Below are 17,433 nucleotides of genomic sequence, written 5' to 3'. Positions count from 1 at the left end.
ATGACGTGGGGACCCTCGTGTGGGGTGTATGAGCGTGGAGGAGGTGGGGGGGGAACTTTGGTTTACACATGATCTTGCTGGGCGCCTCACCTCCACCTCCCCACAAGGATCCTGACGTCTCACTCCAATTCCCTTTGTCTCCGGTGCCTCACTGTTTCTCTCTTTCAGCTCCTGCTCTTCTGAGGAAAAAGTGGGGACAAGTAATCAGCCCGGGAAAGAGAGCGATGGTGGGTACACGTGTGTGTGTATTTGGATGCGTGTGGTGTTCTCAAATAAGCATGTATATTTGAGTGTGTGTCTGTGAGTCTGCACGTGTAGGTGTGCAGGGATATATGTACGTGTGTGAACACGCATATGCACGTAGAGGTACGTGAATGTGTGCATGTGTATAGACGTGCATATGTTTGTGTGTTGTGCGTGCACACAGGTGTGGTTTGCACGTCTGTTGCATGTGAATGTGGCGTATGTGTGTGTCACGTGCATGCCTTATTTGTGTGTGCACACACACGTGCGTGCATGTGTGTGTGAGGATGTATAATGTGAATGTGCATGTGAGTGGGATTGTGTGTCCAGAGTTAACCCCTGGGGCCTGGGGGTGAAGCAACAACAGGACCTTTTCCCTCCCAGATACAGCCACAGCCACGATGAGCTGTCCTCCTGCGTCGGTGAGCGTCCCCTGTAGACATTTCCCATCCCCTCCTTGTCCCAGGCTCTCCGTTCCTCCTGCCAGTTTTGTCAATGGTCTGGGCTCCCACGTCCATCCACCGCCACCCTCACTCTACACTCCAGGAGAATCTGGTCTGAACCCTTCTGTGCCTTCTCTGGCCAGGGGACCTTCATCCCATGTCCTTTCTGAGGACATTTTCCCAGGTGACTTGTGATGAACATCACCTTTTTGTTTTTGTTTTTTTTTTTACGTTTCTTTATTTTTGAGAGACAGAGAGCAAGCAGGGGAGAGGCAGAGAGAGGGGGAGACACAATCCAAAGCAGGCTCCAGGCTCTGAGCTGTCAGCACAGAGCCTGACGTGGGGCTCCAACTCGTGGACCGTGAGATCATGACCTGAGCTGAAGTCGGACGCTTCAGGCACCCCCACATCACCTTCTCCCTGGGATTAACAGGGTGGTTTAATGAGCTCAGAGACACAGAGGGGTCAGTGGGATCTCAGGCACGGTGTAAGCATTCAGTACCCTGAAGCTACTGCTTTTATAAACCATTGGTCGTAATCGCGGGTAAGTGACTCTCCCACCCTGAGCCTCAGGGTCTCCATGCGCACGATGGGGGTAATATGCCCCACCTGTTGGTGCAATTTAGGAAAACACGGTAAGAGCTCTTTGTAAAGCACGTACCGTGAAGTACCCACACAGCACACTTATTAATAGTAACGTTTATTTTATCCTTTACAGTTCAGTTTCTTTTACAAAATTGTGGCAAAATGCACATAAGCCTAAAATCCACCATTTTAACCCGGGATATTCACAACTTTCGGAATATTCACAACGTTGTCCAATAATACCCCACGAATCCAGTTCGAGAACATTTTCATCGCCTCGAAGGAAACCCCACACCCTGTAAGCAGTCTTTCTGCACACCCACACTGCCACCCCAAGCCTCTGACAACCACTAGCTTCCTGTCCCTAAGGATTTGCCTACTCTGGACATCTCACATTCACACTAATGTGATGGCTGTCTATTTGAGTTATCTGAAGTTTCATAACAAATCATCCCCAAATGCAGTTGGTTAAGGCAACACTTAGGATCTCAGTGTCTGCAGGGAGGGAGTCTGGGTGTGGCTCAGCGACGTGGTCTCTCATTGGGTCTCACAAGGCTGGGAGTTGGGTCTCACAAGGCTGGGACGAAGGCATTGGCTGCTGGTTCAGGCTTGAGTAAGAGAGGATTTGCTTCCACACTCACTCACTCAGGTGGCGGTTGGTGGGACTCAGATCCTTGCTGGCTGTTGGCCAGAGACCACGTTGGCCATATGGACCTTTCCATACGGCAGCTTCTAACACAGCAGCTGGCTTGATCAGCACGAGTGAGGGAAACAGGTGTAAACAAGATGGAAGTCATAACCTTAGTCTTTCATAACCTAGTCTTGGACATGACACATGACAGCCCATCCTTCTTGCTTATTCCGACTGACAGATGCAGGTCACTAGGTCCTGCCAACCTTCGAGAGGGGAAGGGACTGCACGAAGACTCGAAGGACAGGAGGCTCTTCCTAACACAGCTGTCTACCACACTGCCATCACAAACGCTAAATCTCCACAATCTAACACTCTTTCCCGGGGGGGACTTGATCCTTCTCTCCCTGCTTACCTTCAGGATGAAGCATCCCAGGTCTCAAGAGCTGAGGAACCCCACGGAGTGACTTATGCTGAGCTGGACATCAGAGCCCTAAGTGAGGGTCCTTCCAGCCAGATGGAACAGCCCCTGGAAACCTGTGTACTTGACCCTCAAGACATAGCTGGGAGAGTGCCTGGAGCCCAGCAAACAAGATCTTCCGATGGATGATGGAGAGCCCTTGGGGCGCCAGGCAAATGGGGATCCCTTTCCTCAAATCTGCAATGAAGACTCGTTTCCTTCTAAAAATTTATTTTTTACATGAGAGGTATCAGGGCGCTGGGGTGGCTCAGTCGGTTGAGCGTCTGACTTCGGCCCAGGTCATGATCATGATCTCACAGTTCACGAGTTTGAGCCCCACGTCATGCTCTGTGTTGACAGCTTGGAGCCTGGAGCCTGCTTTAGATTCTGTGACTCCCTCTCTCTGTCCCTCCCCTGCTCGTGCTCTCTCTCTCAAAAATAAATAAACATTAAAAAAATTTTTTTAATAAATAAATGAGAGGTATCATTTGCAGAGTGAAATGCACAAACCTTGCACAGCTAAGTGACTACGGATAGATGACTGACAGACAGATATAGATATATAGATATCCCAGTAATCTATCTCTACCTATCCCCTTTGGTATAACCACCGTCCAAGTAAACACAGTCATCACTTTTCAAGCCTGTTCTTCATGTGCCCTCACATACACGCGGCCACACTATGTGTTCTCTTCTGTGTCTGGCTTCTTTCACCCACATACGTCGTTCCTGAGGTTTATCCCCGACGTTACATGTAGTTGTGTTTTCTTCCCTATCTACCGCTGAGCATCACTCCAATGCACATTTGTGCCACGGTCACGGAGAACGGTCTCCAGGGGATGGACAATTGGGTTGTTTGCAGGCTGCGGCTTCTGTGGGCCAGCTTGCACGAACACTCTTAGCTATGTCTTTGCAGACATGGGCACATGTGCACACATTCCCCCTGGAATATAAATAGTGGGATAGCTGGGTCAAAGAACAGGTGTATGCTTAATTTCATTTGCTACTTCTGAACAGTTTTCTAAGGGGGTTGTACTACTTCCTGCTTCCTTCCTGACAAGCGCTCAGTGTTTTTCTTGATAGCCGCTCTTCTGTTCACACTCCCTTCTCGCCACAAAGCTGCTCCATCACCTTACACAAGTTTGTGGGTGCGAGCAAAGCCTTCACTGTGACCTGTGACCTCCAACTATTCTCACTCCTGGTATTTGTGTCCCTGGGCCATCCCTCCCCTGGTTTTGTCAACTTGCTTCTAACCTACAGAATATGGCAAAGGAGATAGGATGTCACTTCAGCGGTTATGCTACTGAAGAATACAACTGCCATCTTGACAGTGTGCTTTTTCTACCTTCCTTGTGCATTTGGATGATGATGTGGAATCCCTGTTTTGGGAAAAGCCCACTTGGCAAGGAACCGAGGACCGTCTCCAGCCAGCAAGGAACTGGCTTCTTCCAACAAGCATGTGGGCTTGTGTTGTATAATAAGGAATTTGGCTGGTCGTTGTCCCTGGCTCCCGGGAGCTAATCTCTAAGCGCTTGGAATCTATCTCTCACCCTTTTTTGAAGTTTATTTATTTATTTTGAAGAGACAGAGGCAGTGCAAGTAGGGAGGTGCAGAGAGAGAGGGAGAGAGAGAATCCCAAGCAGGTTTCGTGTTGTCAGCACAGAGCCCGATGTGGGGCTCAAACTCACAAACTGTGAGATGGTGGCCTGAGCTGAAATCAAGAGTCAGACGCTCAACTGACTGAGTCCCCCAGGGAACCCCTTGGATCTCTTGGGTAACAGCAGCATCTTTATTATTCACAGCAGGCACCTTGGACCACACCTGAGTTTATGGCAGTGAGATGACTCAGGATGGGGGCTGGTGGTGCCAGAAAGACCATGTGATTACAAGGTTACAGCCTTGACCTCTGGGGATGAGAAGAGGCTGCAGATAGAGTCAATCATGTGGGCAATGCTGCAATCAATCATGCCTATGTGATGATATCCCCAAGAAAACTGTGCACACTGAGGCTCAGGGAGTTTTCTGGCTGGTGACACATCCTGAGACCATAGGAAGCTTTGCTTTTGGGGCCCTCCCAGGCTTCACCCTATGTGTCTCTAAATCTAGATGGTCTTGATTTATATCCTTTATAATAGAAATTGTAATCATAAATATAGTGCTTTCTTGAATTCTTTGAGTGGTTCTAGCAAGTTATTGAACCTCACGGAGTAGTGGGAACCTACAAAAATTTAGGTCATCTGTTCATGGGTGCAGGTGGCTCGGGAACAGCTGAGCACACAGCTGGTGTCTGCAGTGAGGACAGTCCTGTGGGCCCCTCACCCTTAGCCTGTGAAGTCTGTGCTCACTCTGGGTGACGCATGTCAGAACTGCAGCACGGAAGTGGATCCTTCCCCAGCTGAGCTTCCGGATTAGACCCCAGCCCCGGCTGACTCGGCGACTGCAGGTCAGACAACCCTGCTCAGCGATGCTTCGGCTCCTGGCCCCCGAAACAATGAAATACTGAAGGTGTGCTGCTTAAGCCGCTACCCTTGGGGTAATGCTGTTACACAGCAATAGATAACCGAAACACACTGTTGTGGGCATCATTCCACAGAATGGACCCAAGACACAGAGACACCTTCACCACTGGGGGCCAGGGGTGGGGAGCGTCATGTGATTTTCTGGAAAGGAAATGGGCTTTGGAGACAGAGCTGGGTTCCAACTCCTGCACCTGCCTCTCCTACCTCTGTGTCTTTGTGCAAGGGGACCTGCCTCACTGCCTCTCAGGTTACATATTCCCAGTTAGTTTGCCCCCACCCGCCAAATTTTACCAAGTACAATTTGGAATTTCGTCAAATACAATTTGGTAAAAAATAATGGTTCACCTATACCATGAAGTCAGCAAGTTGGTCAAAGTGTGGGTAAACTGGGATTTACATTAAAAAAAATTTTTTTTTAAATTAGGGGTGTGTGGGTGGCTCAAACATTGGACTTTGGTTGAGGTCGTGATCTCATGGTTCGTGGGTTCGAGCCCTGCAATCTCATGTTTGTGGCTTTGAACCCCTTGTTGGGATCTGCACGGACAGTGTGGAGCCTGCCTGGGATTCTCTCTCTCTGCCCCTCCCCACTCACACTTTCTCTCTCCCACTCAAAACAAATAAATAAACTTAAAAAATTTGTTTTAAGTCCCGCCCAACTGGGCCAACCTCACTCTTTAGGAACACCGTGCGTCTCTCTGCCTGCTTAGTTTATGGACTATAAAGTGCTTCATAGTTTGATTTCTAGGGGAAAACAATACAATTTCAATTGTATTTCAGTTTGCTGGTCCATCTATTCATATTTTTTCTTTTTCTTGGATACAGAAAGAGAAAAAATTTATTTTTATTTTCAATTTTATTAAAAATATTTTAAATTTTCTTCTACCGTATTTTTTATTTTTGTAAATTTTTCAAATTCTATTTTACTTCCATCATTTCATCTTATTGTATTTCATTGTATTCATTTTTTCAAATTTTCAAACTTTTTCCTTTTTTTTCTTATCTTTCCCTTTTTTCTCTAATCTACCAAGCTCCTTTCAACAACCAGACCAAAACACACCTAGGATCTAGCATCATGTATTTGATTTTTTTGTGTATTGTTTTTAATTTTTTAATTTTAATTTTTTTACCTTATTAATTCCTTTTATTCTCTCAAAATGACAAAATGAAGGAATCCCTGCCTCAAAAGAAAGAGCAGGAAGAAATGACAGCCAGGGACATAATCAACACAGATATAAGCAAGATGTCTGAACCAGAATTTAGAATCACAATAATAAGAATACTAGCTGGGGTTGAAAATAGATTAGAAACCCTTTCTGTGGAGATAAAAGAAGTAAAAGCTAGTCAGGATGCTTTGAAGTAGGCCTCACGCCCAGTGTGGAGCCCAACGCAGGCTTGAACTCACAACCTGAGATCAAGACCTGAGCTGAGATCAAGAGTTGGACGCTTAACCGACTGGGCCACCCAGGTGCCCCTGAGGATTTACATTTTTAAGTTGCAGCAGTGCATTTTCCTACCTAGAGACAAAATCAGTGAAGGAAGCAACAAGAAATGGAAAGGTGCCGTTTCGGACCTTCTGATAATTTCATTTCTTGGCTAGGTAACAGCCTGTGAGTCCCACACAGCTTTTCCAGGAGACGAAAGCGATCTTGGGTGCAGAGAGCACGGCGTCCCCTGAACCACTGTGCATCCTGAGGAACGTGGCTCAGTGGCCACACATGAAGGTTACTAGAGCACTGTGCTGCGAGGGTCGTTCCAGCAGGAGCTGGCCTGAGCTATTTGGCTGGCATGACGAGGTACCCCATGACACCGACTTCTGGTCACGGAAGGAAACCTACTCACTCCTAGCGTTGCTCTGTGACCAGAGGTCCAAGGAGTCCCGGGGAGGTTTGTGCCAGCTTCTCGCAATTACTTATTGGTAAACGTGAGAACAATGATTTATACCGGGTCCCGTGAGACCCATCCAGAGGGCTCTGCCCCTGGGGCTGGCAACATGCCCATCATGGAAGAAGAAACCCAAGCCCAGGACCCGTTTTGGGTCTCCTGGTTCTGAGGTGCTTTGTGAACATACTGGTGGGTCCTGACCCAAGAGAGAAAGCCCATCTATGCAGCTGTGAGGAAGGACAGAATTCCTTTTTGCTTGGGATACATACTCTCATTTTATTATTTTTTATTTTTAAGTTTATTTATTTTTATCTTTTTTAATGTTTATTTATTTTTGGAAGAGAGAGACAAAGTGTGAGCAGGGGAGGGGCAGAGAGAGAGGGAGACACAGAATCCCAAGCAGGCTCCAGGCTCTGAGCCATCAGCACAGACCTGTTGAGAGGCTTGAACCCACGAACCGTGAGATCATGACCTGAGCCATGGTCGGACACTTAACTGACTGAGCCACTCAGGCGACCCTAGTCCTCAGCTCTTAAGACAGTGGACAGGGGCGCCTGGGTGGCGCAGTCGGTTAAGCGTCCGACTTCAGCCAGGTCACGATCTCGCGGTCCGTGAGTTCGAGCCCCGCGTCGGGCTCTGGGCTGATGGCTCGGAGCCTGGAGCCTGTTTCCGATTCTGTGTCTCTCTCTCTGCCCCTCCCCCGTTCATGCTCTGTCTCTCTCTGTCCCCAAAATAAATAAAAAAAAAAACGTTGAAAAAAAAAATTAAAAAAAAAAAAAAAGACAGTGGACAACGTCCAGCAACCTGAGTGTTTGTCCAGCATTTTCCAGTATTCTCAACAGTGAAATATCTTCATCTTCTCTTAGTAATCCTTCAGGCTCACGCCCCAGGTACGTGGGGGGTCGCATATCTGATGTGTGAAATCTGAAGACAGACAAGGACTGAGGACTTCCGTGAGTCAAATCCTTGAAGCTGGGCATGTGAGGAACATGTTGCAATCAGCAGCACTGAGAACGTTTCCAGAACGTAGCTGTGAAAGGAGGAACTTAACAGTTAGAGAAACCTTGTTCCTGCCCACACTCTGGAGTCGTGAGTGAGGTTGTGGCCGTCCCAGCTCCGTTCCCTCCCACGGGCTGCACAGCTGAAGACGCGGCTCTGGACAGGCTGGTTTGCTGCCATGATCCCTAGGCTACTCCCACTGCTCTGTCTCAGTAAGTCTCACAGGGCGACCCTAGAAAACAACAGACTCGGTAAGAGGTTTGGGCTGGGGATTGAAAGAGAAAACAAAAACATCAGCCTTGGTTTATTGAGCGCATACTACGTATCAGAAATCTTGCCGAGTGCAATCAATGCACACATTACTTCTAAACTGGTGCTTTACAAATTTCAATGAATGTTCCAAGTTCATGATTTCTGCAGAAAAGCCTTTGCTACCTGTACTTTATTGGCTTAACGTTTTTTTAATTTAAAAATAATGTTTATTTATTTTTGAGAGAAAGACAGAGCACAAGTGGGGGAGGGGCAGAAAGAGAGGAAGTCACAGAATCCAAAGCAGGCTCCAGGCTCTGAGCTGTCAGCACAGAGCCCGACTTGGGGCTCGAACTCACGAACCGTGAGATCGTGACCTGAGCCGAACTTGGATGCTTAACCAACTGAGCCACCCAGGCGACCCTTACATGGTAAGCACATTTCTGATGACACTATCGTGTATCTGTCATAGAAATACTTTACTACATGGAGATGCTCAGGCCAATAGCACTGTTTTGCCATCACAGAGCCTGACGCGGGGCTCGAACTTACGAACTGTGAGACCATGACCTGAGCTGAAGTCAGAGTCGAATGCTTAACCAACTGAACCACCCAGGCGCCCCGGCTTAACGTGTTTTGTTGTTAATACTGACTTAGCCTTTTTTACCTAAATAAAAGTGCTTAGGAAAGAAACTTTCGATTCTATGAATGAAAATCCAGGTCGGGGCACCCGGTGGTTCGGTTGGTTGAGCATCGGCTCTTGGTTTTGGTTCAGGTCATGGACCTCATGGTTTATGGGATTTGAGCCGCGCATCAGGCTCTGCACTGACAGCATGGAGCCTGCTTGGGGTTCTCTCTCTCTCCCTCTCTCTGCCTCTTCCCCACTCAAGAACACACAGACCCGCTCGCTTGCTCTCTCTCTCTCTCTCTCTCTCTGTCTCTCAAAATAAATAAATAAACTTAAAAAATCCTGGTCAAATACAAAAACTATAAAGTAAATGCAGTGAGAAGGAAACAGTATTAGCATTCTCTAACTATACGCTGGTCCTTGTCAAGCTTCTGGGCCTGAGAGCTGCTAGTTCTCTGCTATGGAGGCAATTAGCCCCCATCCAGGTATGTCAGAGGCTAGCTTCAAGGAGGCTCTCTTGGTGCTTACTGCATACAATCACACAGCGCTTGGACTGTCCTTCCTTCCGCCTCGAACTCATCACGTCTAACACTGATGGGATGTATTCCACACTTGGGAAATACCACGCTGGTTTCCACCCCTCAAAAAATAAAAACAACACTCCCCACAACACAAACCCTGCAAGAGAGAACGAGGTCCACGTCTGCAGATTAGGAATCCAATCTGAGTCTGCAGAGTCAAGTGCCTTGTCTCGGATCGCACGGGTGGTGTGCAGGGAAGCCAGATCTCAACCCAGAACCGCCGGGTTCTAAAAACGTTTCCACTCAGCCAAGATGTTGAAGTAAGAGGGACACACACATGGGGTCCTTGGTATGGAGCACTCTAGGAGTGTCTGAAAGGGTTTCGGGGTTGGAAACCCCTGAGGAGGCAGAGACGCGTGATTCAGCATGTCCCCAGTGATGGACCAGAGACCAGAACTGGTCTCCAGAAACCAACAAAGCTTGATATCCACAAACAGGAAGGGAGGACTCATGTCAGCATGGCTCTTTGCACTTGGCTTCCTGCCATCGCCACGGATCTCTGATCCCAAGACTTCAGGTTTGCTCGCAGAGGGCCCCTTATGTCAGAGGCTCGTCGTAGGAAGACACGCCCGTCTGTGTCCAAAAAAAATACGTCTACTATTCCTTTTATCGTTCATTCTCCTCTGGCTGGGTTAGGCACAGGTTCCACTAGCAATGCCTTCCAGAGATCGTCTCCAGACACATGTCTGAAATCTTCACTGCTTTTGACGGCTGAGTACTATTCCACTTATATATGGATCTCATTTTGTTTCTCCATCCGCCTGTTGGTGGGTGCCTGGGTTGTTCCCATCTTTTGACTATTCATTCTCTGCCTCACTGCAATGAGATAAACCTTTTTCCATGTTTGGCTTTGAGAGCGAGTGAGTCTCTCCTAAGAGGACTTCCTCTTGCCTCATAAGCAATGAGGCCTCTAAGCAAGTGTCCTGCTCAAGACAGGGGTGAGATCAGATGAGATGTGCCGGGGGCCTGGGGCCGAATGATAAACCCTATGTGGCCTGAAGGTGTGTCCAACCACCATCTACCAAGTTCCATCTCCTTCCTGCTAACAGAGCACAGGAAGCCACTGAAGCGATTAGGCCCATGTTTCTAACACATCTCCATTTTTTTTTTTTTTTTTTTTTTTTTTACCCTGTGTGGACCACCAGTTTTGTGTCTCAGCAGTGAGAAGGGGGAAACTACCAGTTTTTTTTTTTTAATTATTTTTTTAACGTTTATTTATTTTTGAGACAGACAGAGACAGAGCATGAACAGGGGAGGGTCAGAGAGAGGGAGACACAGAATCTGAAACAGGCTCCAGGCTCTGAGCTATCAGCACAGAGCCTGACGCGGGGCTCGAACTCACGGACCGTGAGATCATGACCTGAGCCGAAGTCAGATGCTTAACCGACCGAGCCACCCAGGCGCCCTGAAACTACCAGATATTTATGCTAAAACTGCCTCCCTCCCTCCATAGTTCTCTGATCCCAAGACGTCAGGCGGCCCCACAGAGCAATCCTTACATCACCTCCTTACCTCCCTTAAAGGTGTTTGGGACCAAGCGTCTTGAGGAGTACAGGAGGGGGCTGAGGGACACAGGGCTGGGACTGCAAAGGCTCTGAATTTTCACAGGCCCCAAAATGTCCCGTGAGGCAAGACAGAGCACATGCTGACTTCTCTGTCCTAATCGCAATCCCCTTGTGAGCTGTCCCATGCCATCTAGAATTTATTTTTTCAGACTCCCACTTTGTCTGGCATCGGTGAGAATTTTCTTTTCAATACCGTAAACACACCCATTATGTTCTGCTTTTTATTACGTTAAATATATGTAAATAATATTGATCCTCTTAACTCTCTGTAAGTATACAGTTCGGTGGCATTTCAGTGCATTCACAACGACGTGCAACCTTCACCCAAAACGTTTGTGTCATCCCCGACATAAACTCTGTACTCGTTCATCAATACTCCTTTCTGCTTCCTCCCCAGCCCCCTGATAACCATGAATTTGCCCATTCTAGCTAGGTACTTTGTGTCAGTGGAATCACACAGTAATTGTTCTTGGGTGTTGGGCTAATTTCACACAGCAAAGTGTCATCCAAGTCCACTCATGATGTAGCATCTATCAGCATTTCATTGCTTTTAATGTTTATTTATTTTTGAGAGAGAGAGACAGAGTGAGAGCAGGGGAGGAGCAGAGAGAGAGAGGGAGACACAGAAACAGAAGCAGCTCTAGGCTCTGAGCTGTCAGCACAGAGCCCGCCGTGGGGCTCGAACCCACGAACTGCGAGAGCATGACCTGAGATGAAGTCAGATGCTTAACCGACTGAACCACCCAGGCGCCCCAGCATTTCATTCCTTTCAAATGGCAGAAGAGTATTCCACTGTCTGTACAGACCACAGACCTTTCCTTTTTTTTTTTTTTTATTAATTTTTTTTTCCAGCGTTTATTTATTTTTGGGACAGAGAGAGACAGAGCATGAACGGGGGAGGGGCAGAGAGAGAGGGAGACACAGAGTCAGAAACAGGCTCCAGGCTCTGAGCCATCAGCCCAGAGCCCGATGCGGGGCTCGAACTCACGGACCGCGAGATCGTGACCTGGCTGAAGTCGGACGCTTAACCGACTGCGCCACCCAGGCGCCCCCACAGACGTTTCCTTTATCCACTTATCCTTCACTGGATGCTTGGGTCTTTTCATGTTTTGGCTATTTATCTCTTTTTCTTGTTTTTTTTTTTTTCAAAACATGGAATGTAGTATTTTTGATTTCCCCAGACAATTTTAGCACAAAGGCCTGGTAACTTCCCCCTTTTCATGACTAAGACACAAAATTGGTTCACACAGAAAAAGAAAGAAAGAAAGAAAGAAAGAAAGAGAGAAAGAAAGAAAGAAAGAAAGAAAGAAAGAAAGAAAGAAAGAAAGAAAGAAAGAAAGAAAGAAAGAAAGAAAGGAAGAGAAAGGGAAGGAAGGAAGGAAGGAAGGAAGGAAGGAAGGAAGGAAGGAAGGAAGGAAGGAAAGAAGGAAGAAGGAAGGAAGGGGAAATCTCTTAAGTATCTGTTGACTTAGAGCAATCACTCTCTTCCAATAAATTCTGTAAACAGGCTTGATGTTATTTTTCGGGAGATCTTAGAACTCAGACAAAACGTGTCTACCACATTTGGGCATTAACAGCAGGATGTCTGTGGGTGCTCGGAGATACACATAATAACTGTCAATTGCAAATTTCTTTCTAAGTCAACGGATTTTTTTTTTAAGTTTTTATTTTTGAGAGAGACAGAGTGCAAGCGGGGGAGGGGAAGAGAGAGAGGGAGTCACGGAATCCGAAGCGGGCTCCAGGCTCTGAGCTGTCAGCACAGAGCCCGACATGGGGTTCCGACTCATGGACCAGGAGATCATGACTGCAGCCAAAGTTGGACGCTTAATGGACTGAGCCACCCAGGTACCCCTGGCATAGAGCAGCCTTCAGCATGGGGTGGGGAGGGGTTCTTCCGGCACAGGTGAGGCTGTCTGCAGACTGTCAGGCCCACTCAGGGTCTCAGACAAGATCCGAGGTGGCCCAGGGTCACATTCAAGTCCCATGCTTCCTGATCTTTTTCAGGGTTCCTGCCTTCTACATCCAGGGTGAATTGGCGGGGGCCAGTGGGGGGGATGTTCAGGAACTGTAACACCAGCTTGACAAAAATGCAAGAGCCTGTCCATGATAGAGGCTGAGAATCCAGGGGTCTGTGGACATTTGTGAAGCCAGGAGAGCCCCTGGAGTGGCAGGTGGCATCCAAAGAGGAGACCTTCTGTGGGAAATGGGGCAGGAGCTGAGGACGGAGTGGAAGCCTGGGTCCAGCATGGGGAAATGAGAACACTCCCAGATGCGTGACCTCCAGGGTCTGGTCTCAGTGGCAGACCCCCCCCCCCCCGGGGAGGTCCCCTTGAGACAGGGCTCAGGTCTCACGGACAGACGGTTCTCTTGCAGGGCTGTGCGCTGGCCAAGGAAGCAGGGGGACTGACGGTGAGTGTTCCTTCAGTTAAACCCTCCCTCTCCTTCGCTCCAAATTCCCCGCATCCCTTCTCTTTCCTTCAAGGGGTTTCCTGACAGCAGGCGAGGGCACCAAATCCTGTCCCCAATCTGCTTCCTTCCAGAGCCCCTTCCCAAGCCCACCCTCAGGGCCTGGCCCAGTTGGGTGGCGCCTCCCAGAAGCAGTGTAAGGCTGCGATGTCAAACTCCGACCAAGGATGTCGACTTTGTTCTCAAAAAGGGTAATGTTGTTTTGGACTTTTCACGATCACCGGCTTCCAAGGAGGGCCTGGCTGAATTTCACCTCACTGACCTAAGAAGCAGCCACGCTGGAGACTACACCTGTGAGTGCTACAGACCAGGGGCCCCGGACATAAGATCACCGCCCAGTGAGGTCATCCTGCTGCTGGTGACAGGTGAGGAGCAGGACGGGCCTGGGGGAGGGACCAGAGGACGGGACAGAGAAGGTGGAGACACACAGCAACAGAATGACTTGGTCGGCCTCATCCAGGGCTCGTGGGGGCGGGGGGACCTCCTTCCCGCAGAGTCGAAAGAGGGTGACACCAGGGATCTGTGTCCCACACTCAGCATGAACCCCCTGCGGGAGAACAAGGGTGAGTGGGGACCCCGGGCTTCTCCCCGTGACCTCGGAGCCCCCCTTCTCTTCCAGGAGGTCTCCCTAAACCTTCCCTGCAAGCCCACCAAAGGGGTGTGGTGACCGCAGGAGACGACGTGACCCTGCAGTGCCAGAGGCCAGACAATATTTTCGGGCCCATGAGGTTCGCCCTGCTGAAGGCGGGAGCGGCAGAGCCCATCCGGCTCCGGACCCCAGCCGGCAAGGAGGCGGACTTCTCCCTGCAGACCGTGACAGTCGGTGACGCCGGGAACTACAGCTGTGTCTACTTCCAGACCGGGACTCCTTTCTGGGCCTCACAGCCTAGCGATCGTCTTGAGATCCGGGTGAGAGGTGAGGGTTTGCACCATTTTTCAGAAGTTGGGGAAAGTCAATTCATTTCTTCCTCAGCTTGTCTTTATTTTGGCTGTTTTGCTTGCGTTCCCAGTTGGGTGGACCCATCACTGACTTACAACACTATCAGTTTAAGGTGAACGACGTGCTCTTTTTTCTACCTGGAGAGCGTTGCTTCTGTTCCTTTCTGATTCTTCTTTCCCTTCTGATTTTACCGTCATCTCCTTCTCACACCTGCCCTTTCCTAGCCTCTAGTCTTTGGCCTTTGTTGTTCTGTATTCCTGGAGAATTGCTCAAGTTGTTCTTGCAAACGATCCATCCCGCCAACCGTCAGCGTCCCTTCCCCTACCCTTTGCGTCTCTTAGACTTGTGGGTCGTCCCGGTGATGGCAGCCTCATGGCTTGCGGTCTCGTTCTTAGTGCGCGCTGCTGCCCCGGCCGCCAGGTCCTGGGTCACCCGTGGAGGATCTTCCACAACCATCTTGTGTGTCTGGCCAGAACGTTGCTTCCTCGGATGCCACACCCCGTGCTTCCGTGGCACCGTAGACATGTGCATGTGAGCCGTGGTGGCCCATCGCCCTCTGGTTGGAAAGCAGGGACCGTGCAGCCAGCGCAGACAGGTGCAGAGGGCACCCTGGGTCCGCGACGTCACCACGGGTTCCTCCCACGGACTCTGTCTCCGGGAAACGTTGTGGCTGGTGGGCTCACACACGAACTCTGCACCCACGGCCTGTGTGACATGGAAGCTTCACTCGCAGGTCCTCTTAGGAGCCAGGGCCAACCCCGAGCCCAGGTCCTGGTTAGGAGCCCAGGTCCTCATTAGGAGCCAGGGCCAATGCCAGCCCAGGTCCTCATTAGGAGCCAAGGCCAACACTGAGCCCTAGCTCTTCTTGGGTGCGGTGGGAATGAAATGCACAGTGCTCTCGGTGCTTAGCTACTGGGCTTGAATTTTCTTGAGCTCACGGCCGCCTGAAGTCTTTGCCGTGAGGAGGGGGTGCACAGGCAACCACCGAATCATTTCCACGCTCGGGGCAGCATCTTTGGGTTTTGGTCTTGCTCCTAAGCCCGATTCCTAATACCAGGAGGGAGAAGGGAAAAGGGACACGTGGGAGCGTCAAATGATATGAAGAGCCAATAAATGAAGGAAGAGAGACCGAGCAGAGAGAAGACAAAGGACAGAAGACCAAGGAAGACCCACTAGAACCCTCACGAAATCCCACGTTGGGTTTTCAGTGATTACAACTTCAGGGCGGCCACAGCTAACCACTGGCCAGGGCACACACGTGGGTGCAGGAGCGTCCCGTTGGGCAGATCCACGTGGGAAGGACGGGCGCTCCTCTACTGGCTGGTGCTGACGCTCTCCTCTCTCCCAGTCCCCCCAGGTGCCATATCGAGGGACTACACCACGGGCAACCTCATCCGCCTGGGTCTGGCTGCCCTAGTTGTGGTTATTATGGGCGCTCTCCTGCTGGAAGCCTGGTGCAGCCAGAAGGAGTCTCCACGTGGATCCACGTAGAACAACTGAGCACTTGTCTTGTTCATGGGCTGGTATACTGACACGGGGTTCTCTGAACACCAAACTCCACCATGGGGACATGCTGTGTTTCTCACCATGGGCACAATTGATACTTTGGGTGGGATATTTCTTCAGCACGTGGGACTGTCCTGTTCCTTGTGGGAACATTCAGCACCATTTCTTTTTCCCATTAAAGAGCAGCTGAAGCCCCAGTCATTGTGGGACAAGATAATGAGTGCTATCAGGACCTTTCCCAACATTCCTAGATACGGAGGATGGGTAGTGGGGTGGTGGTCCCCTGGTGGAGAACCTGTGTTAGGAGGCCAGGGAAATAATATTCTTCCTCTTCCTTCCTCCCCTGTCCTTAGGTCTGTATTACCCACATGCCCCAGGGCTTCCCAGGGAATGACGAGTGCAGATGGAGAGACCTGCCGATCCTTAACAGTCCTGTGGAACCTACATTCTTAGCTCTATGAAGAACTACTCAAGGACGAGGCTTACCTCTTGCCATAGCTTTGCCTGGGGCAGAGCACAGAATGGATCTTAAAGACACACTCAAAAAATTTGGATGATTTGAAAAAAATACTTAAAACTTCAGAGTCTGGCTGGGTAGCACGTGCAGTTACCTCCATAGGAACTGTGATGCCATTGATATTTAGGGAAAACACTGCTTCCGGCATATTATCGATCCCCCTCCATTCTCTATTTTGTACTTCAGGACCAGCAATTAGTCAAGTGTGAAACTTTCTTTATCCTATGTGTCTTTTCAATTTTATTTCATAGATTCTCCACATTTTGCCTAATTTTGGGAGGCTCCCTCTCAACTTCATAGCATCAAGTTGCTTCTGAGTTGTACCCAGGATTTCTTCATCGTCTGGTGCAGGTGTAAAAAGGTTATCCACAATATTTTCACCTTCACGATCTGTTGCTGTTTGTTCATAATCCTGTTCTCTGTCACAAATACTCATTCTTATTTTAGAACTATTGTCTCCTCTCTTAAAACCCGGGAGATACGCTTATAAAAATCCAGTTCTGGGGTCGCCTGGGTGGCTCCGGCAGGCGTCTTGACTGTTGACTGCGGTTCAGGTCATGGTATCACGATCATGAGATCAAGTCCCACACCGGGCTCTGCACTGAGCGTGTAGCCTGCTTAAGTTTCTCTCTTTGTCCCCCTCTGCCCATCTCCCCCACGTGCTTTCTCTCTTTTTCTCTCAAAAAGAAAAAAAAAAGTCCTGTTTGGAGTAGAGATGATTCTTGCAGAGGTAATTCTTTGTTTCATCTGCTTCGTTTTGTTGCACTGGCTTTCATCACATCATGGACGAGTCTTGCTTCGGGGTGCTGGGGGCAGACAGGAGCTTCTCCCAGGCTGCAAATCTTTTGGAGACTTTCTCAATGTGGACACTCTGGTAGCCTCAGGCACCAGGAGAATTTTTCTGTTCCTTCTACCCAATGAGTAAAACTCATGGTTCCTACTGAGAACAGACCCCCTTGGCTGGTGTTTGGCCAAGAGTGGCCAAATGGACAGAACTTTGGATTTATGCCCAGTATGAGTGTGGCACATCACAGAGACACCAGTTGTTCACTGGACAACCACGTCTTGCTTCAGTCTCTGCCTTGGCCGTGCATGCAACAGACTTTGTGATGTTTCCACTCCCTAACGTGTGACTGCCCATGTCTGTTTTAGACTGCCTTTCCTCTTCAATCATATCTTACTTTTATTTTGAAGTCATTCAATTCACAGGAAGTTGCAAA

At 49.2% G+C, this 17,433-nt stretch overlaps 1 protein-coding gene across 6 annotated transcripts; it reads left to right on the top strand.

Moving 5' to 3' along the window:
• Nucleotides 1-7,890: 7,890 nt before the first annotated feature.
• Nucleotides 7,891-16,662, top strand: LOC115502695 (T-cell-interacting, activating receptor on myeloid cells protein 1-like). 6 transcript variants are annotated; one of them, XM_030298365.1, is made up of 6 exons: nucleotides 7,930-8,012; nucleotides 13,158-13,193; nucleotides 13,325-13,615; nucleotides 13,870-14,166; nucleotides 15,539-15,713; nucleotides 16,050-16,662. In XM_030298365.1, exons 1-5 carry the CDS (start codon nucleotides 7,940-7,942, stop codon nucleotides 15,679-15,681), a joined length of 840 nt encoding a protein of 279 aa, XP_030154225.1. In that variant the 5' UTR covers nucleotides 7,930-7,939; the 3' UTR covers nucleotides 15,682-15,713; nucleotides 16,050-16,662. The 6 variants fall into 6 exon arrangements, with proteins under 6 accessions (XP_030154226.1, XP_030154225.1, XP_030154227.1 ...); XM_030298366.1 differs by having other exon boundaries at nucleotides 7,891-7,973; nucleotides 15,539-16,662; XM_030298367.1 differs by lacking the exon at nucleotides 15,539-15,713 and having other exon boundaries at nucleotides 13,870-14,159.
• Nucleotides 16,663-17,433: the final 771 nt, after the last annotated feature.

Source organism: Lynx canadensis, chromosome E2, assembly GCF_007474595.2.
Source record: "Lynx canadensis isolate LIC74 chromosome E2, mLynCan4.pri.v2, whole genome shotgun sequence".
Taxonomy (NCBI): Eukaryota; Metazoa; Chordata; class Mammalia; order Carnivora; family Felidae; genus Lynx; species Lynx canadensis.
This window is presented reverse-complemented; position numbering and strand designations above follow the sequence as displayed.

Coding starts and splice junctions, on each gene's coding strand:
- LOC115502695 (XM_030298365.1), top strand. CDS start 7,940: ATGATCCCTAGGCTACTCCCACTGCTCTGTCTCAGTAAGTCTCACAGG. Junction 13,194..13,324: donor AGGAAGCAGGGGGACTGACG/GTGAGTGTTCCT, acceptor GCTTCCTTCCAG/AGCCCCTTCCCAAGCCCACC. Junction 13,616..13,869: donor CATCCTGCTGCTGGTGACAG/GTGAGGAGCAGG, acceptor CTTCTCTTCCAG/GAGGTCTCCCTAAACCTTCC.